Genomic DNA, 25,589 nt, shown 5'->3' on the forward strand with positions numbered 1-25,589 from the left:
ATGCAACAAAGGCCCCTCTTTCTTCCTTCAGACTGGCATCTCCCTGCCAGTGCTGTGCCCCACACAGCCAAGAAGATGGAACAGAGAAGTTCGACAAGCGGTACCCAGCAAGGAAGGCCCAGGAAAACAGTGGACAACCCTTATTTGGGGACAGAATACAGCGTGCAGAAAAATCCTGGATACCGTATGAGAGTGAGAAAAGCGTTAATATATATTTTGGTATTGTGAAAGGTTATTTATGCTTCTTTCCCCCCCAGTTTAAAAGATGTGTATGCTATTCATACATTATCATACATTATGCATTTGATTAAGATGATTGGTTTACGAACAAATCTTTCAAAAACAAGTAAATTATAGGTAGTTGCTAGAATATTGATCAAGTAGCCTAGGCTATATAGCATCATTTATTGGCTGATAAGAAATTGCATTAACCTCTGATGAACAATTTGGATTTAGATGAATGGAAACGGTCAATCCATTATGTTAATTTTAATTTGATAATGGGAGCGCTGACAATACAAATTTATTGGAACATTTCATGCCCCTTTAGCTGGCCTATTCATTTTTAAAATTATGTGCATTATGGTTGTGTTTTCTTAGGCCCACAACTCCTCCAGTTTTTAATGTCTTATAGTTTATCATGGGCGTGTGCGTCATATTGTGTAGTTAGAGTAAATGGACATTAGGATACAAAGAGAAAGCCGTGCTTTTAGAAGTCCCGCCATCCTCCGGTTATAGTCGGGTACCAAATGCGCAGTCGCATGAATGGACGCTACGTTCCTTTTCCGGCTGCATCTGCACAATCCACCAGGAAGTGTGGTGCGATAAATCCGAAACTATTAATCCCTTATACCTGGAGGAAGGAGATAGATATTAGTATGCATTTTGGATGGAATATACCATTTGTGTCGCCTTTCTAATCTACAAATCGGTGTTTTGCAATTCATGCAGGGTAAACATAATACCCTTAACTCCCTGCAAGTTTGGGTTTTTGTGCTGTAGCATTTAGTCCTTCTCAAATCTAACCCTTGACTGCAATGGGATGCTGCGGTAGCACAGAGGTAAGCTAACGGTTTCCTCCACCCCCATGTTGCATTCATTTAATTGCACCTTAAACATCATGCATGCAACGGCGATTGCACTGCTTATATTGTTGCGACCGCTGGCATCCAATGACAATTCTCACCACCGTAGTCAGATTAGATAAACCTAGGCTATGTTGATCGGGGAAGAGTAGTGGTAATCCTATTATTGAAGCCGAAGAAATATCGAGCTATAATTTGCGACAATAATGGTTTTATAGTTTAGTTCATTACCACCGACATCAAGCTACCGCTTGAAAGCAGCTTTGCATACCATAAATAGCCCGTGAGCACCGTTAGCTTTGTAAACAAACCTCTCGCAACGTGCGAGATTTGACGCAATTGAACAGCGCCTTGACAATGAAGAAGAGTAGAATATCGTTAATGTGATTGTTTAACGCAAAGTAATGTTTCACTACATTCGGCCACAGTCTATCTACGAAAATAAGATGTCAATGAAATTGCGTGCCATTGTACATTTGTGTGAAATAACATGTGTAGCCTACAGTTTCACATTTGAATTGACAGGCGCATATAGACTGCATCCTATTTGCTAATGTGGCACCGACGATGTGTTGGTATGTTGTTTTACAGAGGACAAAGAGAGAATGGAAACCCTTGGAGGATCGAAGTTGCACGGATTTGCCGTGGTTCCTTTTATTTACTGTATTCTGTGTTGGAATGGTAAGTGTATATATATATGCTTATTTATTTTACAATTGAAAACGAAGTACAATGTAATACCATAAATGTATGTTAAACCACATTTTAATACTAAATACAAGGCTCACCTCAATGAAAGTCGTTCAACTCCTCCTATGACACACTTTTTTTAAATGCCCAGCTGATTGATTGCCTGACTAGTGGCACCTGTTAGGTTACCACACCTACCACCTTCGCTCAGCCAATTGTCTCCAAGCATGCAGACAATTAACATCTCCTGAAGTTTAAACTTGAAGTGTGCTCAGACTTTTGAGAATGGTTGACAGTGTGGCTAAAATGTATGAAACTTACAAACTGATCTGAATAGATATTCGAGAGAGGGAGAGGGGGAGAGAGAGATCACTACTTACTTTCACTACTTACTTTCACGTATTGCATTTGTAGCATTGGATGCTAATGCTTGGTAATGCTTCTCTCAGGGGAGTATCTGTGGGTTCACCATCGCCACGGGGGGCGCAGGCCGCCTGGTCTTTGGGTATGACAGCTACGGGAACACCTGCGGCCAACGCAATGAGCAGATCGAAGGGGTCCGGCTGAGTGGACTGGATCAGACGGACAAAAAGTGAGTCTTTCTCACCCACTTCACACACTTCTATCTTGAAGTGGCAGTGACATTTGCCAAAACCCAACCCGATGTTTACAAACATAAACGGTAGGCCGAATTAGCCCTCATTGAGAAATATGAAGAAATAGCTTTGCCCCGTTGCTCATTGGTTCAATAGAAATGTCAAATGGCAGTCATTTTAACCGTGATCTGGACGCTACTGGCATAAATAGAACCTTGAATAAATATGCAGAGGCCTCAGGAGTAGGACGTTCTGTCACGGTCAACTGTACTTACTGCCTGCACCACCCTCTGGGAACACTGGTATTTCAGCCACTTCATTTGCATTGCATGCTGATTACTTTCCCCTCTTTGGATTGACCGTGTGCTTAATGATTGGCTAGGGGTACCATAGAATTAGGAATTAGAATACCTCCTGTGGTACAGACCTGTGGGTCATCAGCACAGGGTAATTCATTTCTTTGTGGTTTTGCCGGAGTGTCAGTCAACAGATATTAATGGGTTTGAATTCGCTCTGCTTGAAGTTTTTCCTCTTACCGTTTGGCCAGACTGATGAAACAATGGAACATGTCATTTTTCATTGTTTTATTTGCTAGTTTCTTCCTATTGAACATAGAATTTGTCCATTGTGTTAATGTGTGTATAAATGGTATGCATTGCCCTGCTGCCAATGTTTACAGACACAAGATATAGCTAGTCATAGGGAATGGGGAGAGGGAGAGAAAGTAGCTTGGTATCAGTCAGTGACTATGTAAGTGAACGGAGGTAGACGTTTCTTGTGCTGTTGATGCTTGTGGTAGGGTTGTGTTGTGTAAAGACACACCTGCAGGTAAGGCTATTTAAATGAATAGCTATAGGGATATTGGACCCTCGGTTGTACATGGCTATTGTGTCGATTGATCCCACAGTGACTAGCCTGCCCAGTCTGAAATGATCCCCAAGCCTCTAGTCCTGGGTAATAGTCTGACATGGGTGTCAAAGGTGTGGTTGTATGTTTATTGACAGGCACATGCAAATGTATAGATGGAGGTTTTATCGACAGAACTATTTTGAAATGAAATGGCTTCTGCCCTTGAGAACCCTTTTCAGGCTCACTGGTTAGCTTCCCCGGTCCATAATCATCACATTAGCTAGCAATTATATGCTTCATTAAAGCACCTTGACGGCCCCTCCCAGGATTGGGCTATTGATGTGAGTGATACACACACACACACACACACACACACACACACACACACACACACACACACACAGACAGACTGGCGCTGTAGACTGAGACCACTGGATTAATGCTGGCCCCAGCGGCAGTGTGTGTGAGTGTGTAGAAGAGTTTGGTGGAGAGGGTGTGAGGCTTGACTGACAGGCCTCGGTGCGAACGCAACCACCTGATGCTGAACTCAATTGGGAAGGCAGCTGTCACGGGATTCAATTAAGGACTACACAGCTGTCAATCCTGTTTCTGTCTCTCTCTCTCTTACTCTCTCTCTCTCTTATTCTTCACCTCACTTCCTTCTCTCTCTTGGTATATCTTCTCTTCATGTCATTAGACCTATGGTGCTTTCAAGACTAATCATGGTGTGTGACCTTCAGGCCGGAATGTCAGAAAGTCAGAGCTCTAGAAAAATGTTCCTACATTTCTGACTTGGAATTACAAGTTGGATTTGTCCCTTTTGGAAATAGTTTTTTTTCTGAGTTCTGAGTTGTCTTGAATGCACTGAAGTCGGACGTCGGAGATTGCCCAGTTCCCAGTTGTTTTGAATGCGGAAATAACAATAACACAGCTGTGATCTTTCTTGGTGGTACTCAGACATTGTTTGTTCGAAAGTGTCTATTTTTGCAATTCTGTGGGCGAAAAAGTCTAGCATTGCTGGGGTGGATAATGTAATCCTAGCAATGTAGGCCAAGTTGAGGTTATGTTCTATGCTGTTTTCAGTCCTGCTCTCAGCAACCCTTTAAGGTATAGGCTGGTGTCACACAATACAGTCAGTGACAACAAAGTCCGAGCTTAAGGGATAGCTGGTCAGGGTTTATTTGGCTAGTACAGTTAAGCAGCTCCTCATTCACAAGGCAGGGACCAAATGTAAACAGTACAGCGCAGTAGACGTATTGTTCTGGCCATGGCAGCTGGTTGATCCAGGATCAGTCTATCCAAGTCTGATCCTAACCTCAGCTGTTAGGAAGAACTGACTTTAGAGAAAGTCAAACTGCCCTCAAATATTCTGATAAATCCAGTGTGACTTGATTTTCATATCTATCTTCCTTTCAACAAGTATGTGTGCAGTGCAAACCACTGTGCCAGCTTATGAATCACCAGAAATTTAAATCTTGTCCATATACTGCTTACAGGGTAAGGAAACAATGTTGTTTTGTAAAATGGGTGAACTATCCCTTTAACATTTTAGAGGTGGGGGTACTTCAAACTTTGTTGACCTAATAGCAGGAACGGCACCATCTAGTGGTCAGAACCTGGTTATATCAGGATGTCGGATGGGACATAAAACAAACAACTTCAGTGGCTAATTTCTCTGAACAGGAGAAAAAAACATCACCAAATTCACTGAGAATACAATACATAGTATGAAGAATCAGTACTCAGAGCTGCAGCTTCATACTACTTGTCAGACACATAATAATGTCTGGAACGGGGTGAATGGAATGGTATCAACCACATGGAAACCATGTGTTTGAGTCGGATACCGTTCCATGTATCCTATTCCAGCCATTACTATGAGCCCGTCCTCCCCAATTAAGGTGCCACAACCGCCTGTGTTGTCAGACATAGAGAACTGATACTGGTTGTTGGGGAGCGATTGGTGTGAGGGGTCTGTGGGTGGCTTCTGACAATTTCTTTGGATTCTTAATCATTGTTAGTAGAAAACACTTTTGGTCCAAATTGGATGTTAGGTACTATATTTATTGAATGTTCTATAAATTAATGTCAAATTTAGGTGCAATCTATTTCTGAGGTCAAATTATATTTCAACAAAATAATGTTGCAGGAATGCTAATCGGATCTGTTTCTAACTAAAGAAACGAAACGAGTTCAGAACAATCTGAGATGGTGGGTGTCATTACTTGCTGAAATTACATGAAACGACCCTCGTGTGTGTGTGTGTGTGTGTGTGGGCGAGGTGCCCACCCCCTAGTGTATAAAAGCACCAGGCAGATGGACCACAGTGAAGGATTCTCTTATTGACATGTCCTTGTTCCTTCCACTCTCCATTCCACTGCCAAGTCCCATGGACCAGTTCCAGGAGCAGCAGCCAAAGGCTCTCTATCTCGTGACATTCTATCATATCTCAGTGGATAAGGTATTGTTGAGGCAGTGGGTTTGCTTTGTCCCCAAAATGAACAGGACATTGAGGGGCGGTGTAGGCTTCTGGGTTTTCCCGGTCATTTTGTGCCTTTGTTTTCCTCTCTCAGAATCACATGTTCCCACAATTTCACATCTCGTGACTCATTCCTCATATTTGTAATGGGAAACAGATTTTATTGATAAACTGTTAAACAAATTGCTGAAAATTCTCACATTCCTTGTTACCCATCCCTTATGTAGGTGTTATTGATAAAGAACAGATATTTTGTTGTCTGATTTGTCTGCAGGTATGTGTTCTTCCTGGACCCATGTAACATTGACATAGTGCAGAGGAAGATCAAGTCCATGGCCCTGTGTGTGTCCCTGTGTCCTGATGAAGAGCTGAAGACGTACCAGGACCTCAAGAGATTCGCCATGCACAATGGTGAGTGAGTAGGGCCCCTGGTGAAACAGAGTGGACACTGTCAGCCAGTGGTGATTTTAGCATGCAATTCTTGGTGGGGCAAAAAAATTATCATGTGTAATGCACTACCAGCAAATCCACTACACAACACTAAACAATACATTAAATGCACTATAACCGTGACAAACGGTGCCCACAAACTGTTAGGGCCTACATAAATCTGTCCTAACACCATACCAATGCTACAACTGCTATCAGCGGAGCCTTGTCTGGCAGCGAAACAGTTCATTCAGCTTCATTTACTGCCTTTAAAAAAAAACATAGCTGATATGGCTGACTTACTTAAACAAATGTGGTTTCTACTGACAATTTAGATGTACAAACTATGGCATAAGGGGATGACAAGCGTATAAGAGGCAATCCGTAATTTTGATTAAGACATTAGTGAGCGAGCTAGGATGGACATAGTCAGTATAAATATCCCAGAAACCCTAGACCCACTCCAATTTGCATACCGCCCAAACACATCCACAGATGATGCAATCTCTATTGGACTCCACACGCCCTTTCCCACCTGGACAAAAGGAACACCTATGTGAGAATGCTATTCATTGACTAAAGCTCAGCGTTCAACACCATAGTACCCTCCAAGCTCATCACTAAGCTAAGGATCCTGGGACTAAACACCTCCCTCTGCAACTGGATCCTGGACTTCCTGATGGGCCGCCCCCAGGTGGTGAGGGTAGGTAGCAACACATCTACCACGCTGATCCTCAACACTGGAGCCCCCCAAGGGTGTGTGCTCAGTCCCCTCCTGTACTCCTTGTTCACCCACAACTGCATGGCCAGGCACGACTCCAAGACCATCATTAAGTTTGCAGACGACACAACAGTGGTAGGCCTGATCACCGACAATGACGAAACAGCCTATAGGGAGGAGGTCAGAGACCTGGCCAGGTGGTGCCAGAATAACAACCTATCCCTCAACGTAACCAAGACTAAGGAAATGATTGTGGACTACAGGAAAAGGAGGACCGAGCACTCCCCCATTCTCATCGACGGGGCTGTAGTGGAGCAGGTTGAGAGCTTCAAATTCCTTGGTGTCCACATCACCAACAAACTAGAATGGTCCAAACACACCAAGAAGGTCGTGAAGAGGGCACGACAAAGCCTATTCTCCCTCAGGAAACTAAAAAGATTTGGCATGGGTCAAATCTCCTCAAAAGGTTCTACAGCTGCAACATCGAGAGCATCTGGTTGCATCACTGCCTGGTACAGCAATTGCTCGGCCTCCGACCGCAAGGCACTACAGAGGGTAGTAGTACATCATCACCAGTACATCACTAGGGCTAAGTTGCCTGCCATCCAGGACCTCTACACCAGGCTGTGTCTGAGGAAGTCCCTAAAAATTGTCCGACTGTTTTCTCTACTACCGCATGGCAAGCGGTACCGGAGTGCCAAGTCTAGGACAAAAAGGCTTGCCGGGATGCTGGCCTTCTAGGCAGAGTTGCAAAGAAAAGTAATATCTGACTGGCCAATAAAAATAAAAGACATTAAGATGGGCAAAAGAACAGACATTGGACAGAGGCCAGCATCCCGGAGTCACCTCTTCACTGTAGACGTTGAGACTGGTGTTTTGTGGGTACTATTTAATGAAGCTGCCATTTGAGGACTTTGAGGGATCTGTTTATCAAACTAGACACTAATGTACTTGTCTTCTTGCTCAGCTGTGCACCGGGGCCTCTCTCTCTTTCTATTCTGGTTAGAGCCAGTTTGCGCTGTTCTGTGACGGGAGTAGTACACAGTGATGGACGAGATCTTCAGTTTCTTTGGCAATTTCTCACATGGAATAGCCTTCATTTCTCAGAACAAGAGTATACTGATGAATTTCAGAAGAAAGGTCTTTGTTTCTGGCCATTTTGAATCTGCAATCGAACCCACAAATGCTGATGCTCCAGATACTCAACTAGTCTAAAGAAACCAGTTTTATTGCTTATTTAATCAGGACAACAGTTTTCAGCTGTGCTAACATAATTGCCAACAGGTTTTCTAATGATCAATTAGCCTTTTAAAATGATAAACTTGGATTAGCTAACACAATATGCCATTGGAACGCGGGAGTGATGGTTGCTGATAATGGTCCTCTGTACGTTTATGTTGATATTCCATTTAAAAATTCAGCCGTTTCCAGCTACAATAGTCATTTACAACATTAACCATGTCTACACTGTATTTCTGATGAATTTGATATTTTAATGGACAGACAATGTGCTTTTCTTTCAAAAACAAAGGTATTTCTAAGTGACTCCAAACTTTTGAACGTGTGTGTATGTGTGTATATATATATATATATATATAACAAAATTACGCCCTGAATGACAGGTTGCCACTGCTGTCAGCTATATGCTTTTCTGCCATCAAAGCACACAAAAGCATAACACTGACAGCATATTGAATCATTGACAGATTCTCTATACCTCTTAGTAACTCTCTACTGATAATGCTGTGGACCCCAGCACATACAAGTTATTGATTAGAAAATCTGTTTGACGACAGTGGTCACGTCGTGAATTGTTTTGAAAGGAAGCGCTTGCATTTTATTCATCACAATCTCACATCATATCCATGAAGGAAAAAAACAACTAATCACCACACATTTTTAGATGAGCGGCGTTTAAAAAACAAATGGAAAGGTTGTTCCGTTAGAAAAGAGTGCTATGAGGAGCAGTTGTTTCTCACTCCCCCCCACCCCACCCCCATAAACAGAAGGCTACTAGGTCATCGTTCCAGCAGCCATCCATCACGTCATTGACAGTGAATCACTGCCATCCTTTGGAACGACAAACCCTTTCTACAAACACTGACATGACCGTGATCCCGCGTGCCATCTTCCCTTAATACTGTCCTTTCATTCAACACACACTCTGGCACAGCAGGCACCTTGGCACATGTGGAGAGCGAACTAGATGAACAAAGGCACCATTAAGGCCAATGCCACCCCTTGCTGTATGGGTACTGTTGTTTGTGCTATCCTAGCCCGTCCTTCAGCCAGGCTTGCGTGTCTCCTGTCAGCACTGTATATACTTATTGTGACACACGCACTCCATGTATGCCCCATGATAGACTGGGCTGGGGTTATGTAACTTTGCCTTCTCCAGAGGTCTTGTGTTCTGATTCTGAATTCCTGTGGCAGTGAGCGTAACACAGTTAAGAACAAGATTGTGTAACGTGCTCAGTTGCATGAAGGGAAAAGGATGAAATATGGATCAGCATATGTTGGTTTAGACAACATATTGAGCTATAACTGATCACTTCTGGGGAGACTGAATTTAAATCAATCGTCCTTATGTTCCTAGGTATGTTTATGGTTTCACTTTCCTGTGTTCAATGTCTTTGTATTTCACTCAGGGTCGGAGCTGTGTTCATACGAACTAGCCGGTCACAAATACCCCAGCCTTCCAGAGAGGTTTGAAAAATGTCCCAAACTTCCAGTTCCACCAAGGTAGGAAGGCCTAACATTAGGGCTGCATTTCAATAGGCTTAGATTGCTTATTTTCATTCAGGACTTTCACTTAACCAGTCATATAGATTAGATATTACCTCAAGAAAGGGGGGTACATATATATTTTTTTAAGTATTCAAACCGTTCATGTTTTAGAGAACCTCCCAGGTCATGTGACCCCTGACGGTTGACCTCTACTTCGTTCCATCCCACAGCAAATCTCTCCCGGTGTTCAACCGCTGCACACCGGTGGACATCTCCTGCTATGCCAAGTTTGCAGAGGCTGTGGTGACGTTTGTGAGCGACAACAGCGTGTTGCACAGGCTGATCGGTGGCGTGATGGCCAGCAAGGAGATCATCGTGGGCCTCTGTCTGCTGGCGCTAGGTGATGACCTCATCAGCATGTTTGTTATCAGCAGTATCTCGGGGATGCTGGATAGGTATAAGCAATATGGCCAAATCTGCACCCATTGGGGAACAAGGTGGAACTACTACCATGCCTATCCAATTGTTTCAGATCTACATGAAGAGCCAGGGGAAGGGGCTAATGGGTTGTTTCTGGACAGGGCCTTAGTCTCTGAACTCAGTGGGATTGGTCTTGTGAGAGTGAATGACTAAATCTTTATTGTATTTCTGGGGCCCACTAGTCTCTGAGCCTTCACTAATGTGAGCCAGTAAAGAATAGACCTGCATAGGGAACATCTGTCCTGCTCTAGTGCATTCTGCTGATTTCTCCATATCAGTATGTAGTGTCAGTACATAGGCAGTTACTGTAGGTCAGACATCAACGGCGGAGAAACGCAGTGCTCGGTGAAAATACAGCAAAGTCATCACATCTTTGAGTCCCCCCTGAGACTGCGCTCTTTGGAATGAGAGGAAGGAAGCTCTCAGGTAAAGGGCATGACATGGGAGCCATGAACTTGTACATTTGGGAGTTAATGCTCAGAGTACATGTGGGTTAGAGTAAGACAAGGTTCTGCTGTGTCAAGGTGGGGAAGGAAAGGGTTTGAATATGGTTAAGCTGATCCTCGATCTTCACTTGGGGAACTGGTTCTCTTGAGTTCTGATTCATGGTCAGTTTTGGTTTTTGATTCCAAATGGTTGAGGTTAGGGTTGAGGCCCGAGGGCAGGGTTAGCTGATCCTAGATCTGTGTTGTGCTACAGTGCTCTCCATGATCCTAATGCTGATCATCCGCTACATCTCTGCTGTGCTGGTCTGGATCCTCACTGCCATGGTGGTCCTGGGCTCCCTGGGTGAGCTCATTTACCTGTTTCCTGGCCTTACTTCCTGTGCAGTGTTTTGATCAATCAAAATAACAACTGAAAACCGTGCCATAGTTTTGCAATTAGCAGTCATTCTATGATAATTTTTGGGACAGTCCTCTTTGCATTTAGCAGTGTGCAGGTGTTCAATCTATCATAGAAAGTGTCTCTGTTTTTCTGTAGCGGGCACAAGCATTCTGTGGTGGCTGTACATAGACCACCGGTTAACTGCCAACAAGACCTTATCTAAAGAGACTACGGAGACGAAAGATGCTAAGGAGGAAGCAGAGATGACAAGGGACAGTGCCCAGGCGCTTCTGGTGTATGCCATCGCTGCCACCGTATTCACAGTGAGTACAGTTAGTGTTTGTGTTTGGAATGAAAGGGAGACTGGGCAACCAAGCCTTGTAAATTGTGGGTGGAGTGTGTGTGACATTTCAGATTGAATGCCTGGCGCTGCTTTGAAATCTCAAACTCTTGACTCCTGGCACCTCCCTACTTTTTTACTCCCCCCTCCTTTCTCTCTTTAACCTTCCTCTCACTCTCTCCCACTCCTGTTGGCCATCTTCCATTTGTTTCATCATTCTCCATTACCCCTTGTCTTCCTGTCTGTTTTTGTCTTCCTATGTCCCTTCCACCTTCTCTTGACCTGTTGTTCTCTTCTTCACTAATTTATATCCCTCTCCCTCCTTATCGATCCCAATTTCTCTCGCTCTCTCTCATCCCTCTCTTCCTATACCCTTCTCTTTCTTTCTGTGTGATTTCCCCCCCCCCCCCCCCCCCCAGGTGATCCTTCTCCTGCTGATGCTGTTCATGAGGAAACGAGTGGCCCTGACCATCGCCCTGTTCCACGTGGCCGGCAAGGTGTTCATCCACCTGCCGTTGCTCACCCTGCAGCCCTTCTGCACCTTCCTGGCCCTGCTCCTCTTCTGGATGTACTGGGGCCTGGTGCTGCTCTTTCTTGGGACCACCGGTGAGGGAGGGAGAGGGAGAGGGAGGGAGGGTGGAGGAGGGAGCGGGGCAAGGGTTCTCCTCTTCTGGATGTACTGGGGCCTGGTGTTGCTCTTTCTCGGGACCACCGGTGAGGGAGGGAGAGGGGTAGAGAGGGAGGGAGGGTGGAGGAGGGAGCGGGGCAATGGTTCTCCTCTTCTGGATGTACTGGGGCCTGGCACTGGAAGCAAAAGTGAGTGAGAGAGAATCTTTACAAATGGTAAGTGATGAATTCCAACACAACAGGACACCGCACTAGTACGGTTTAGTTCAGTTTACTGTATTGGCCTTATTCAGGAACTTGTCCAAACTAGTCCCGACCACTAGACTGAGACTGAGATGTCCACCTCAGGGAACCCGGTCCAGAACGAGGAGACAGGTCTGACAGAGTTCCGTCTGACTGGGCCTCTGCAGTACATGACGTGGTACCACGCTGTGGGCCTCATCTGGATCAGTGAGTTCATCCTGGCCTGCCAGCAGATGACTGTCGCTGGAGCTGTGGTAACGTACTACTACACAAGGTCTGACTCTGAAATTATATTTTCATGATTTGTTTATGTACAAACTCTACCTACATGTACATATTACCTCGACTAACTGGTGCCCCCCCCACATTGACTCTGTACTGGTACCCCCTGTATATACTGTAGCCTCGCTATTGTTATTTTACTGTTGCTGTTTAATTATTTGTTACCTTTTATTTTCTATTTTTTTTACTTAACACTTATTTTTTCTTAACTTCTTAAGGCATTGTTGGTAAAGGGCTTTTAAGTAAAGCATTTCACTAAGTTCTACACCTGTTGTATTCGGCGCATGTGACAAATACAATTTGATTTTAAATGTTTATTCTATAGGATATCGGCTATAAGATTAGTAATAACATTCGATTTTATTGTCTGTCTCAGAAGTGTGTTCTGCTAAAACAAAAGTCGAGGAATTTATGGGAATTCCAGAGAGAAGAACAAGAATGTCAATTTAAACTTCTCGGTCTCTTCATTTATTTGGCCTCCATTCTATTTCCCTCTATCCTTTCCTCTGTCTCAGGGACAAGACCAGGCTGCCAGTCACCCCCATCCTGTCGTCAGTGCTGAGACTGATGAGGTACCACCTGGGCACGGTGGCCAAGGGATCCTTCATTATCACCCTGGTCAAGATCCCACGCCTAATGCTCATGTACGTCCACAACCAGCTCAAGGGCAAGGTAAAGCACCCTGTTGACTAACTTCTCTCTCTCTCTCTTTGACATTCATTGTATGGAGAATAATAAAATACTGCAGGTTACATACAGTGATGTGCTGTACAAGCTAATCAAGGCTAGCTTGTTCGTTTGTCGCCAGTAGATCTTACATTGCTGTCAATGTCAACATTGTTGTGACATGACACCTGCCATCTTCTGTTGCTCTGTTTAGGACAGTTTTAAGAGGAGAGAGGATGTATGTTCAGATGGCTGTTTGAGTTTGACACAGTGCTGGTAACATTAGGGGTGTTGGTTTGGTTAATAAATGGGACATATAATGACTATATATTTTGTCATTTTGGATAAACATCTGGTAAACCATGTTACTATATTATTATGTCATTTTCTTTACAGGTATTTTTCTTTATTCTCCTTGGAGGGTAATGTGAGTTAGTGTCTGTTGTCCTTAACCTACTGATTGTTGTCACGTCCCATGTGTTGCTGCTTGACTTGACCTATGGAGAGACACCTTGCAGCATAATGAATTGAAGGGATAAACTGGCATTAGCTCTCCAGAGTTCTGAGAGTGGAGGTAACTTCACCTGACTAATGCCCTGAACTGTAGGCCTACAGTTCAGTTGGGTAGGCCTACAGCAATCTGACTGCCTGCTGCTTTCAGTTTCCACTATCTTTTGGTTTAGCATGGAGATGTGAGAACACTATGTTCTGGAGCTCTGCAGGGAACAGTTTTGAAAACTATTGTATCTATTTTTGAATAGTGCATCTGATACCTTTCCCCATCTCTCTCTCACACAGGAAAATGCATTTGCTCGCTGCATGTTGAAGACCTGTATCTGCTGCCTGTGGTGTTTGGAGAAGTGCCTCAACTATTTGAATCAGGTAGGAGTGCTTTCCTTCCCCCTAATTGGATATTTGTTTTATATAAATAAAGGATAGATAACAGGTGTAAGTTGGTTTGTGTCCTGCTGGTCTGCTTTAGTGACTACAGTCTCTTCTCTCGCTCTGTCTTTAGAATGCGTACGCGGCGACAGCCATCAACAGCACCAGTTTCTGTACGTCGGCGCGCGACGCCTTTGTGATTCTGGTAGAGAACGCTCTGAGGGTGGCCGCCATCAACGCTGTGGGAGACTTTGTTCTCTTCCTGGGCAAGGTGAGGGGGGCAGCTGGGAAACTTGAGGGCTTCAGAGTAGTCCCTATTCACTGTTACAGGATCAGATCTACTTTTCAACCCCTTGATGATTAAGGTTAGGATGGGGGTAGGGTAATCTGTTCCTAGATCTGTGGTTAAGGGCAGCCGTTACATTGAGTGTGGGCCTGATTGCATGGACTCACGGGAGGCTGCTGAGGGGAGAATGGCTCATAACTATGGCCAGAACAGAGTAAATGGAATGGCATCAAACACCTGGAAACCATGTATTTGATACCATTACACTAATTCCATTCCTGCCATTAACACGGGCCTGTCCTCCCCAATTAAGGAGCCACCAACCTCCTGTGACGTTGACTGTTCAATTGCCTGAATTTGAGGAGTAAAACTTTGACCCTTTGACCCTGAGTGTGTGTTTGTGTGTGTGTGTGGTCAGATCCTGATCGTGACTTCCACAGCGTTCGCCGGCGTACTGCTGCTGAACTACCAGCGGGACTACGCAGAGTGGGTCCTCCCTCTCATCATTGTCTGCCTCTTTGCCTTCCTGGTGGCCCACTGCTTCCTGTCCATCTTCGAGATCGTGGTGGACGTACTCTTCCTCTGCTTCGCCATTGACACCAAATACAACGACGGTACACCGGGCAAGGAGTTCTACATGGACAAAGCCCTGATGGTAATTTACGTGAAGATATGGTATACTGGTGGGATTTCGTTGAAATGGGAAATTATATGTGTATCTATACTGGACAAAAATATAAACGCAATATGTAAAGTGTTGGTCCTATGTTTCATGAGCTGAAATAAAAGATCCCTGAAATGTTCCATATGCAAAAAAAGCTTATTTCTCTCAAAGTTTGTGCACTAATTTGTTTACATCCCTGTTAGTGAGCATTTCTCCTTTGCCAAGGTAATCCATCCACCTGACAGATGTGGCATATCACGCTCCCTCAACTTGAGACATCTGTGTCATTGTGTTGTGACAAAGCTGCACATTTTAGTGGCCCTTTATTGTTCCCAGCACAAGGTGCACCTGTGTAATGATTATGCTCTTTAATCAGCTTCTTGATATGCCACATCTGTCAGGTGGATGGATTATCTTGGCATAGGAGAAATGCTCACTAACAGGGTTGTAAACACATTTGTACACATAATTGAAGAGAAATACCGTTTTTGTACATATGGAACATTTCTGGAATCTTTTATTTCAGGTCATGAAATGTATGACCAACATGTTCCGTTTTAAATTTTGTTCAGTCTAGGTTTTTGTTTTTCTACACTAAAGCTAAGGATTCTGTGGTTTAATGACGAAGGTAATGCATTCATTTACATTGTTTTCATTTTAGCAGACTTACAATAGTGAGTGCATACAGTTTTATATATTTTTTTTCATACTGGTACCCCATGGGAATCGAACCCACAACCCTGGAGTTGCAAGTGCCATGCTCTACCAACTGAGCCAGACGGGACCATTCACATGATATATTAAGTGTATATTAACCGACACTGGTGCGTTTCAGCACATGGTATGACACTCCTTTCCATCTCTTCCTGCAGGAGTTTGTGGAAAACAGCAGGAAGTTGGAACGGGTGGTGGAGCGAGGGCGGAGCCGCCCCACTGAAGCGGTGTCGGTGGAGGGGCCGGAGATGAAGCCCATGGTGAGTGACAGTGGAGAGGGCGGTGACACTGAGGTGGGCTGGGGCTTGGACGGAGGCGGGGGAGAGTGGGAGGAGCTGCAGGAGTTCCATGTGTACTACCTCCTGGTAGGGGTGCTGGTGGACTGGGCCCTGGGGGAGCAGTGTACCATGGTTTCCTTGATCCTCTGCCTGACCGAGGACTTGGTCCTCTTCTTCTGCGTCTACCTGCCCACCTCCACACTCGTGCTCTTCGCCATGCTGCTCCAGAAACCCTCCCCCGTCGTCAGGCCTCAGCCACAACCAAAGGCACAGACGCCGTCGCCATCTAGATCGTTGTCTTCGCATGCTAGCTAAAGCATGCTAACTAACTTACCACAACAGCATCTTGCTCACCCTCATCTCTAATAACTCTTCTCAAACTATTCCATCCCTCTTTTTCCTTTTTTCTTCTTTTTTTTACTGTTTTTTGTTTTGCTTGCCTGTCATCTCCTGGCCATCTTTAACCTGAAGTGTAAATTAGTTGGAGGTTTTTGTGCCTTATCACCATGGTGCTTTTTGGTAAATAGGGGCATGTCTGGTAGCTCTTCTGTCAGCTTAGAAAGATGGTGGGGGGGGGATGAACACAAAGAAACAGTATGCCATGAACAGTCCACCCCCCTAAAGTACACAGCAGTGAGAAACAACAACGCTGATGCATTGCTAAAAAGGGACCAATGGGAAGATGGATATAGGACTTTTTGTTTGCCTGTCTATTGTACGGTGCTGCTGGATTTCCATTTACTGCTGGAATTATTTAAAGCACTGTTAGTTGCCAACTTCAGTAGCACCTATCTGTTTACTTGTAGATTTGGCCTTTTCTTATCTCCTAGATACTCAGAGCATTATGGGTAAAGTTATTATTGTAATTTTGTAGTTAAGAGGTAGAAGTATCTCCCCCAGTAGTTTGAAAATAATAAGCTATGTGTATTAGTCATAATGTACAATCATTGTTGATAATCGCAAGCAAGTCAGCTTTGGCCCAAGGATATACAGGCGTATCCCTCAGCCCTCCTCTGAGTGTCCCTCAGCTTTCAGGTCACAAGATGGATCTTAACATCACCACTCCACTGCATGGCTTCCATTTTCTTTTCCGTACCATTTTCTCATCCATACATTTCCAAGCTTTTTTTTTTTTATCTAACCCTTTTCCCACCCATTTATTATTTTACCATGCAAGTACTTTTTTCAATGACTGCATGTGATGCTGTGAATGGAGTAATAAGACTTGAATAACTTTGCTTTCCAGGCTCCAGGAACAAGTTCAGCTTGACCAAAATCACCTAAAGGGACTTTTTTTTAAAGACATTCCAAAATGTTTATTTTTACCAATGTGTAACATGTTTACTATGGTTTCACTCCAGGGATACAATATTTTAATAAGAAACTGTAAAAAAATATATATAACAATGTAATGAAGCACTTTATATTGAAGCGCTGCATATTTTAAAAGGCTGATGCATTTTTCGTAGTGATGTCCTTTTTTATAAGACAAAGAATTGCCATCTAGTCAAACACAGTACTAAAATGTATTGAATCACTGGGTTGTCAACGTTTTGCATAACAAGTTTGCCTTTTGGTTGGACTTCTCGATCAGCGTGATACTTATTCATCATGCAATGATAGCACTTAGATGTGTTTTTAATCAACCACTGAAACTTAAGTACGTTAGACTCACGTTTGCATTTGAATTCAATCTGCATCATGGAAGAGTTATTTTGTTTTGAAAGGAGATGTATTTTTTTACCAGTGAGTGTAGGGGATTTTTTATTTTTATTTTGCAGCGCGATTTTTTGGGATGTTCAGAAACAGGATGTGATCATACAACTGTGTTACAGCAGGAGGAAGACAACTTGTAGTTCCCATGGTTTGGAGGGACACAGAGACAAAGTTACTGCGATTTGGAAGTCTACCCCCCCTACACCTAGGCACTTAGATCTACAAGGGACCATGAGAAGTTTAGGGGTAGGGACTAAGAGTTCATTATGAACTGGGCATGACATTTACAGAGAAATATCCAGAGGGCTGCAAAGGCTGTTGCTTTTCTTACTCAACCAATTGTCCCCTAGTTTGACTCACTTGGTTCCTCTATCAAACCAGTCAGTCATTGTTGGGATTGATGGACAATGTACATTTGACCTAATCAGGTGAGGTGTAACGAGTCCTCTTCCACTGAAGTCTCAGTAGGAAGTGAACTCAGACTTTGCAGCCCTCAAGCAATAACGCAACACCATGTAGTATTTACCGCTATAAAAATGTCTTCCTACTTGCACTACAGCTTTTAAAGACAAAAGATCCTGGCATAGAGCTATCATCTGATGTTAGGGGGGGGAGGAGTGGGGGGGGGGAGTGGAGGTGGACACACTCTCACTTTGCCTTAACCGGTTCCATAGGCTGTGCCCCCCATCTTATTGGTTAATGACGGGACTCCCCAGTTTAACTTGGGGGGTGGGGTGGTAGAAGTGCTGTAAGCCTTAAGTCCCCTCTTCTCTTTGCAGTAGATTTGTATTTGATACCCAGAGTACTGAATCCATTGGAGCGACTGAAGAACAACTTTGACCCCCCCCCCCCCCTTTTTTATTGTTGCTTTTAATGATCTAGGTGAGAAATGCTCTTTTTGTTTATGTGTAGGGTTTTCAGAATGGTATGAATAGCAAATGATTTATGCAGTTATTTTGTAACGAGAGTTTAATGTGTTGATAAGACTGAATAGTATTCTGATATTGTGATGTGATCCTGGTGGATATGAAGGGAGAGATGGCTGTGACTGTTCACATGATAACCTTTTCATTTTCAGCTTCTCGTGTGAGAGAATGACAAGCGCCAGCCATCCTTCACAATACCATTGTTAATGTTTCAAAACAGGTAAACAAGTCTGTTGGTGCGCTTTTTGTCCGGGAATACACTACTAGACCGTACACTGATGTACCTATGAAATATTAAAGAGCATGTATTTAGAAGAAAAAAAATGGTCAAGCCGAATTAACATTGCCGCAGAACCCTATTGCGCAAAGCATGTTAAGAATTGCACTAAGATGGTATTCATTGAAACACTGATCAATTTAAAGTATCTGTCAAATATTTAGTTGAATGACAGCTAGTCAGTCAGTACAATGTAGATGTTTCAGAGGATGGAACTTTCCCCAAGTGAGAGAACCTGCCCAGTGCAATCAAGGAATCCACTTAAGGCACAGGACAGACTACTGATAACTAAACAGCATTTCTCTGAAAACGACATGTCATTCATGAGTACATTCGTATGAAAGAGTTTTGGGCACCCCTGACAATTTCCATGATTTCCATTTATAAATAATTGGGTGTTTGGATCAGCAATTTCATTTTGATCTATCAAATAACTGATGGACACAGTAATATTTCAGTAGTGAAATGAGGTTTATTGGATTAACAAAATGTGCAATATGCATCAAAACAAAATTATACAGGTGCATAAATTTGGGCACCCCAATAGACATATCACATCAATATTTAATAGAGCCTCCTTTTGCTAAAATAAGCCTCTAGACGCTTCCCATAGCCTCTAATGAGTGTCTGGATTCTGGATGAAGGTATTTTGGACCATTCCTCCTTACAAAACATCTCCAGTTAGGTTTGATGGTTGCCGAGCATGGACAGCCCGCTTCAAATCATCCCACAGATTCTCAATGATATTCAGGTCTGGGGACTGGGATGGCCATTCCAGAACATTGTACTTGTTCCTCTGCATAAATGCCCGTGTAGATTTTGAGCAGTGTTTTGGGTCGTTGTCTTGTTGAAATTTCCAGCCTGACTTCAACTTTGTGACTGATTCTTCAACATTATTCCCAAGAATCTGCTGATATTGAGAGGAATCCATGCGACCCTCAACTTTAACAAGATTCCCAGTAACGGCACTGGCCACACAGCCCCACAGCATGATGAAGCCCGCACCAAATTTTACTATGGGTAGCAAGTGTTTTTCCTGGAACGCTGTGTTCTTTTGCCGCCATGCATAACGTCCCTTGTTATGACCAAATAACTCAATCTTTGTTTCATCAGTCCACAGTAACTTATTCCAAAATGAAGCAGGATTGTCCAAATGTGCGTTTGCATACCTCAAGCGACTGTTTGTGGCATGTGTGTAGAAAAGGCTTCTTCCGCATCACTCTCCCATACAGCTTCTCCTTGTGCAAAGTGCGCTGAATTGTTGAACGATGCAGTGACACCATCTGCAGCAAGATGTTGTAGGACTTTGGAGGTGGTCTGTGGGCTGTTTTTGACCGTTCTCACCACCCCTCGCCTCCGACATTTTACTTGGCCTGCCATTTCTGGCCTTAACAAGAACTGTGCCTGTGGTCTTCCATTTCCTCACTATGTTCCTCACAGTGGACACTAACAGCTTAAATCTCTGCAATAGCTTTTTGTAGCCTTCCTCAACCATAATGTTGAAAAATCTTTGTTTTTAGGTCATTTGAGAGTTGTTTTGAGGCCCCCATGTTGCCACTCTTCAGAGGAGAGTCAAAGAGAACAACAACTTGCAATTGGCCACCTTAAATACCTTTTCTCATGATTGGATGCACTCGTCTATGAAGTTCAAGGCTTAATGAGCTCACCAAACCAATTGTGTGTTCCAATTAATCAGCGCTAAGTAGTTACAGGTATTCAAATCAACAGAATGACAAGGGTGCCCACATTTCTGCATAGCCTATTTTTCACATCTGATTTAATTTCATAACTTAATATTGCTACACTAAAAATCTTTGTCTGGACATTACCCCAGTACTCAGCTTTTATTAGAAAATGAATGGCATGCCACCGGTCATTTTCTGTGATAACAGAGTAAATTATTATGCAGCCTCAGAGGGGTGCCCAAACTTTTTCATACGACTATGTGTCCATTATAGAAGATCAAGACTTTGACCGAGGGACTGTTTCACTCAGCCTTGTCCGATTTGTACGTTGAACACACCCAGCCATAACCCACAGCGTTGTTTGCCAAACTCTTAACGTTACCAGTTGATGCACACAACGGGAAAAATCAGACACTGAACCACACAGAGACGGTGTTCTGGTTTCTTTTTCTTTACATGACAGTAAAGCAAACTGCTCTGCGAATAGCTGAGACGCAAGGCCTGATTTGTCAGCTTCTATTAGCGCGGACAGAATACCCTATTACTGAGAAGGAAGAGCCAGTATTGTAAGAGCCAGTATTGTAAAAGCCAGTACCTATACTCAAAACGATGGCCAATAGACGACTTGCATGTTTTCTGTCTGTTTCTCCCTCGCTCCTCAGGGCGAGCCATCTTTGTAGGGTGTGAATATTACGGCATTAGCTCCACGTGACTTAACAGATAGAACAATAGCTTTACTCAGCAACAAAGCCACTGTTTTTCGAGATGTTAGTCGACCTCTTCTTCGTTCTTGGAAACAAACTGCACGTCTATTCTTGTCACACAGGAATGAGAGATACTGTTCTGGATAGGCAACATCAGTTTAACTGGTGTAACAGTAGCTTTTAGAAATGTCTGCAGTAAGGTTGTTTAACATTGGGCAATGTTTTGTTTTTTATATTTATGTATATTCGTTTTTTTAAGGTAATAAATTGGAGAAAGTAAATTTGTCATTGACTGTCATAGTTGTACATTTATACATAAAGTTGACATCATGTTATGACACACAAATGACAGGAAAAGTAAACTAAATGCCAAACAGTAACACACAAGTATCCTGCATTTGGACAAAATATGCTGCAACCCAAAATCTGGAGTGTGACTTTTGGCACACGAGTGAAACATGTCAGATAAAAATCTATGTGACGTGTGCTCGTTGAAATACATACTGTAGTTAAATTAAGTGCGCAGATGTGTACATTGTGTGTTTTGCATTAATTCCTATGGCAGAGCATGTACACTCTATTATATGATCTAGAGAGAATGAGGTTGGTCAGGTAGTGTTCTTGACCATAACATACAGTAAAAAAATAGGTATTGGACCAGAACTTTGGGTGGGTCATATCTGTACCGGCAGGGCCATTCTTAATCAGATGGCTGTATAGTCTAGAACTCCAAAACCATTAGAGCCATTAGTTCCACAGGATCCATCCCTCTGTCCAGAGTCTCTACAGGTCCTCATCGTCCTCGCTGACAAGTATAGTGTCCAGGTCCTTGTCCTTACGCTCTGCGCTCTCTGTGACAAACTCCCTCTGCTGGGCCTCCAGCTCTCTGAGCTCCCCCTGCAGGCGCTCCAGATGCAGCACACGCCGGTTCTTCAACAGCTTCATGGGGAACGGGTTCATGTCGCTGAAGGCTATGTTGGTCAGTTTCCTGTTGGAAGGAACAGAGAGAGCAGGAGACAGACACAAGCCCAAGATTACTCAGCCTGCTTATTTCCATACAAAGAAACCACAGAATTGAACTCTATGTAAGCAGCATAGACACAAAACACTCCATAAGCTGTATGGCCCTAACACCAGACTTAGCCCTCTCACACGTTTTACTTGCATGCATTGGACAGAGATAATCGTATCTGCTCTTTGTTTGGAGATATGAGACTGCTGTGAATGCTGCCCTCAATGCACTCCTCTGGCTGTATAGCCTCGTTTTCTCCCATGTGTTGAGCCCATAGCTGAGACAACTGAGCTATCTGACTTATATATGGTGAGAGCATCCATCTCGGCCTACAGCAAATAGCTATTCAGTCTGCTCTGCCAGCAACACTCCGACGAAACAGAGCAGCAGAAAAAGAATGGGCTCAGTAGGAACAGGGCAAAAAGCACAAACCATATAGATAATACAACAATTAAACAGGATACAAAAGGACAAGCTAAATGTGATTTAGTGGAATCGTTCACAAACCACTTAGGGGTGAATCAGGTGTACTGGGCTGTAACAAAAACATACACGCCAGCCCTCCAGGAGTTTAAGACCTCTACTATAGTGGTTCCTATCCCACTAGAGAAACATCTAATATAGTGGCTTTTTTTTTTCCAGAACACAGCCTCCATAGTTTGAACTTGGATGATCTTTAATGACCTCTCACCTGCCGTCAGAGATGGTCTTGGTGAAGAAGCGCAGGTATTGGTAGATCTCCACGTTGTCATGGATGTTCAAGATGTCCTCCTCTTTGTACTTGAACAAAGCCAGGGCATACCGAAATATCACCTGGATCAAAACCATGCATGTACGTTTACATTAGAACTGCCGCAACAACAAAAAATGTAACGCCAGGTGGGTCGATTCTGGACAATCAATATCATTTCGTCAATCAGTTAACAACCAGTCATACTGCAGACAGGACCCACATTTGAATAACCATGAGCTAAAATTTCCTTTCGGCCCAGGCGCTAGTCTCTCTTAAGCGCGGTACCTTGGTGCCCTCGTAGAGGAAGGCGTCCCACACCCGCAGGAGGATGTCGCTGGGCAGGCTCTCAACGAACACCACCAGGAACCAGCTGAAGGTGATGAGGGACACGTCCACACTATGCTCCTCAAAATGGGCTGTCAGTCGGGGCATTTTCTCCGCCATGAAGTCCTTCAGCACACGCTGGTCCACCTGCAACATCCACCATGTCATATTGAGTCACATCAGCAGATGACAACAGATATTGGCATGACATGAGCAATGTTGTTGAATTCATTACGTTATTCATGAAATGTATGCGCAATTTAAAAGTTTCAGTTCCATGTTTTGGAACAGATGCAGAACTAAAACGGATTAAATCCCACTAAAAGCACCACTTCCCATATTTTTACTACAGAGAACTATAGAAACAATTATTTTACACATCTATACAGTTGTTTAAAATCACATATTTTGCTCCTTCGAGCCAGATCATTACCTGCGAGGCTATGAGTGTTTTGGTGTAGTAGTCCTGAGGCATAATGGTCTCCACCACAGCTACTAGACACCAGAAGGCATCCTCCTCACTCTCCAGCACCAGGAGAGCTATGGCTGCCAGCCTGAAAGGGGAGGGACAGGCCAATATCATAATTGCCCTCGGATATTCTGTCAAGATTGTTTTGAAGTCTGAAAGCTTGTATGGTATATCTACAGCCTAGTCTGAGTAGCCAGATCTAGGAAAATGCACATTTTTAGACTAATCATAGATTTTCACAAAAAAAAAAAAACTCTAAATTGTTATAAATCAGGCTTCCCTAAATTGAGAAGATTGTGTTGATTGAGTTGGTAGCATGGTTGCATCACTGCCTGGTATGGCAACTGCTCGGCCTCCGACCGCAAGGCACTACAGAGGGTAGTGCGAACGGCCCAGTACATCACTGGAGCCAAGCTTCCTGGACCTCTATACCAGGCGGTGTCAGAGGAAGGCCCTAAAAATTGTCAAAGACTCCAGCCACCCTAGTCAGACTGTTCTCTCTGCCACCGCACGGCAAGCAGTACCGGAGCGCCAAGTCTAGGTCCAAAAGGCTTCTTAGCAGCTTCTAACCCCAAGCCATAAGACTCCCAAACAGCTAATTAAAGGGCTACCCAGACTGTTTTCACCCCCCTTAACGCTACTACTATTCTCCATTTATTATGTACGCATAGTCACTTTAACTCAACCTACATGTACATATTACCTCAATTACCTTGACTAACCGGTACCCCCTGTATATAGCCTCGCTACTGTTATTTTACTGCTGCGGTTTAATTATTTGTTACTTTTTTAAACATTTTTTTACTTAACTTCTTAAAGCATTATTGGTTAAGGACTTTTAAGTAAGCATTTCACTGTAAGGTCTACCTACACCTGTTGTATTCGGGCACGTGACAAATCAAATTTGACTTGACATTGTTTTGGAGTCTGCACTTTATATCAGTTTACAGCTTTGTACATTAGGTGGCAGTATTTCTCTAGATGTAATATTTATTGAGCACACTGCTGACTGATATAGGGAGTCTTAAGTACCTGTTGAGGCCCTGGCAGTAACCAATGGTGGGATTTTGCCAGGAGAAAGCTAGCAGAATTCGTTGGAGCTGCTGCAGAGTGGGGCTGGAGGGCGAGGAAAAGCGCTGATTGGTGGTGAGCGTGCGGTGTAGGTCCAACTGGATCTGTCTGGAGGCTTGGTGGGGTGACGTAAGGCTCTTCTGGCACAGCTGAAACAGTAATGGATGGATTTCATGTAGATAGATGGATGGAAAGACTGACAGACAGATGGAGAAAGATTCTGAAATTGAGAGATGCATTGTAAGGAAGTGAACTAGCCTGATCCACTAGCACCCACCTGCTCATAGCGATCCGGGTGGCGCTCCCTCAGCGAGCGTGTGCGTGCCCTTACCACCCAGCGCCACACCCGTGGGCGGTACTCCCGTGGCACGCCACACCGCAGCAGGAATTTGAGCTCCGGGGAGGGGCAGAGGTCATCGGCCGGGCGGCCGCCCAGGTACTGAGCCCAGCGGTCCAACAAGGGTTTGACCCCGGCCTCCTGCCTCAGCAGGTTGTGGGAGCGGATCTCCAGGGCCTGGATCTTCGCCAGCAGCTTCATGTCCTCCACCTCATAGTCCGGGATGATCTTGAAGCCGTACTCGTCGTGCTCCCTGAGGAATGGAGATCAGTGTTCATTCACTGTTTTTAGATGATTTAAGCCTTCATTGACTATTGATAGTAATCTCATTTTTGTTCATTGTGGGACTGCATTGGTGATTTAATGTGTTCTTGTAACAAGGTGTCCCCCTTTAGAGACTGTTGTAAATCTTTAAAGGAACGCCTGTATGAATAAAGAATACAAATAAATAAAAGAGGTTGGTCCTGTCATC

General features: G+C 43.9%; 2 protein-coding genes across 29 annotated transcripts in view; one reads left to right on the forward strand and one right to left on the reverse strand.

Annotated features, from left to right (window-relative positions):
- LOC110488865 (choline transporter-like protein 1) lies at positions 1 to 21,459 on the forward strand. 2 transcript variants are annotated; one of them, XM_021561294.3, is made up of 16 exons: positions 1 to 192; positions 1,677 to 1,766; positions 2,225 to 2,367; positions 5,974 to 6,110; positions 9,498 to 9,591; positions 9,807 to 9,976; positions 10,756 to 10,845; positions 11,038 to 11,204; positions 11,641 to 11,827; positions 12,197 to 12,365; positions 12,889 to 13,045; positions 13,838 to 13,921; positions 14,055 to 14,192; positions 14,626 to 14,862; positions 15,744 to 15,845; positions 17,110 to 21,459. In XM_021561294.3, the coding sequence occupies exons 1-16, from the start codon at positions 1 to 3 to the stop codon at positions 17,131 to 17,133; spliced, it is 2,181 nt and encodes a 726-aa protein (XP_021416969.2). In that variant the 3' UTR covers positions 17,134 to 21,459. The 2 variants fall into 2 exon arrangements, with proteins under 2 accessions (XP_021416969.2, XP_021416970.2); XM_021561295.3 differs by lacking the exon at positions 1 to 192 and adding an exon at positions 760 to 1,061.
- Positions 21,460 to 25,589, reverse strand: part of LOC110488868 (TBC1 domain family, member 2) — a 26,470-nt gene continuing 22,340 nt past the window's right edge. For all 27 annotated transcript variants that reach the window (XM_090198416.1, XM_021561303.3, XM_090198415.1 and 24 more), the window contains 6 exons: positions 25,058 to 25,370; positions 24,742 to 24,929; positions 23,674 to 23,794; positions 23,202 to 23,387; positions 22,875 to 22,996; positions 21,460 to 22,159 (listed from right to left, as the gene is read on the reverse strand). In XM_090198416.1, the coding sequence (XP_090054542.1) occupies positions 21,955 to 22,159; positions 22,875 to 22,996; positions 23,202 to 23,387; positions 23,674 to 23,794; positions 24,742 to 24,929; positions 25,058 to 25,370 (1,135 nt within the window). In that variant the 3' untranslated portion in view covers positions 21,460 to 21,954. The remainder of the gene's footprint in view (positions 22,160 to 22,874; positions 22,997 to 23,201; positions 23,388 to 23,673; positions 23,795 to 24,741; positions 24,930 to 25,057; positions 25,371 to 25,589) is intronic.

Source organism: Oncorhynchus mykiss, chromosome 14 (genome assembly GCF_057628025.1).
Source record: "Oncorhynchus mykiss isolate SJ-2025 chromosome 14, ASM5762802v1, whole genome shotgun sequence".
Taxonomy (NCBI): Eukaryota; Metazoa; Chordata; class Actinopteri; order Salmoniformes; family Salmonidae; genus Oncorhynchus; species Oncorhynchus mykiss.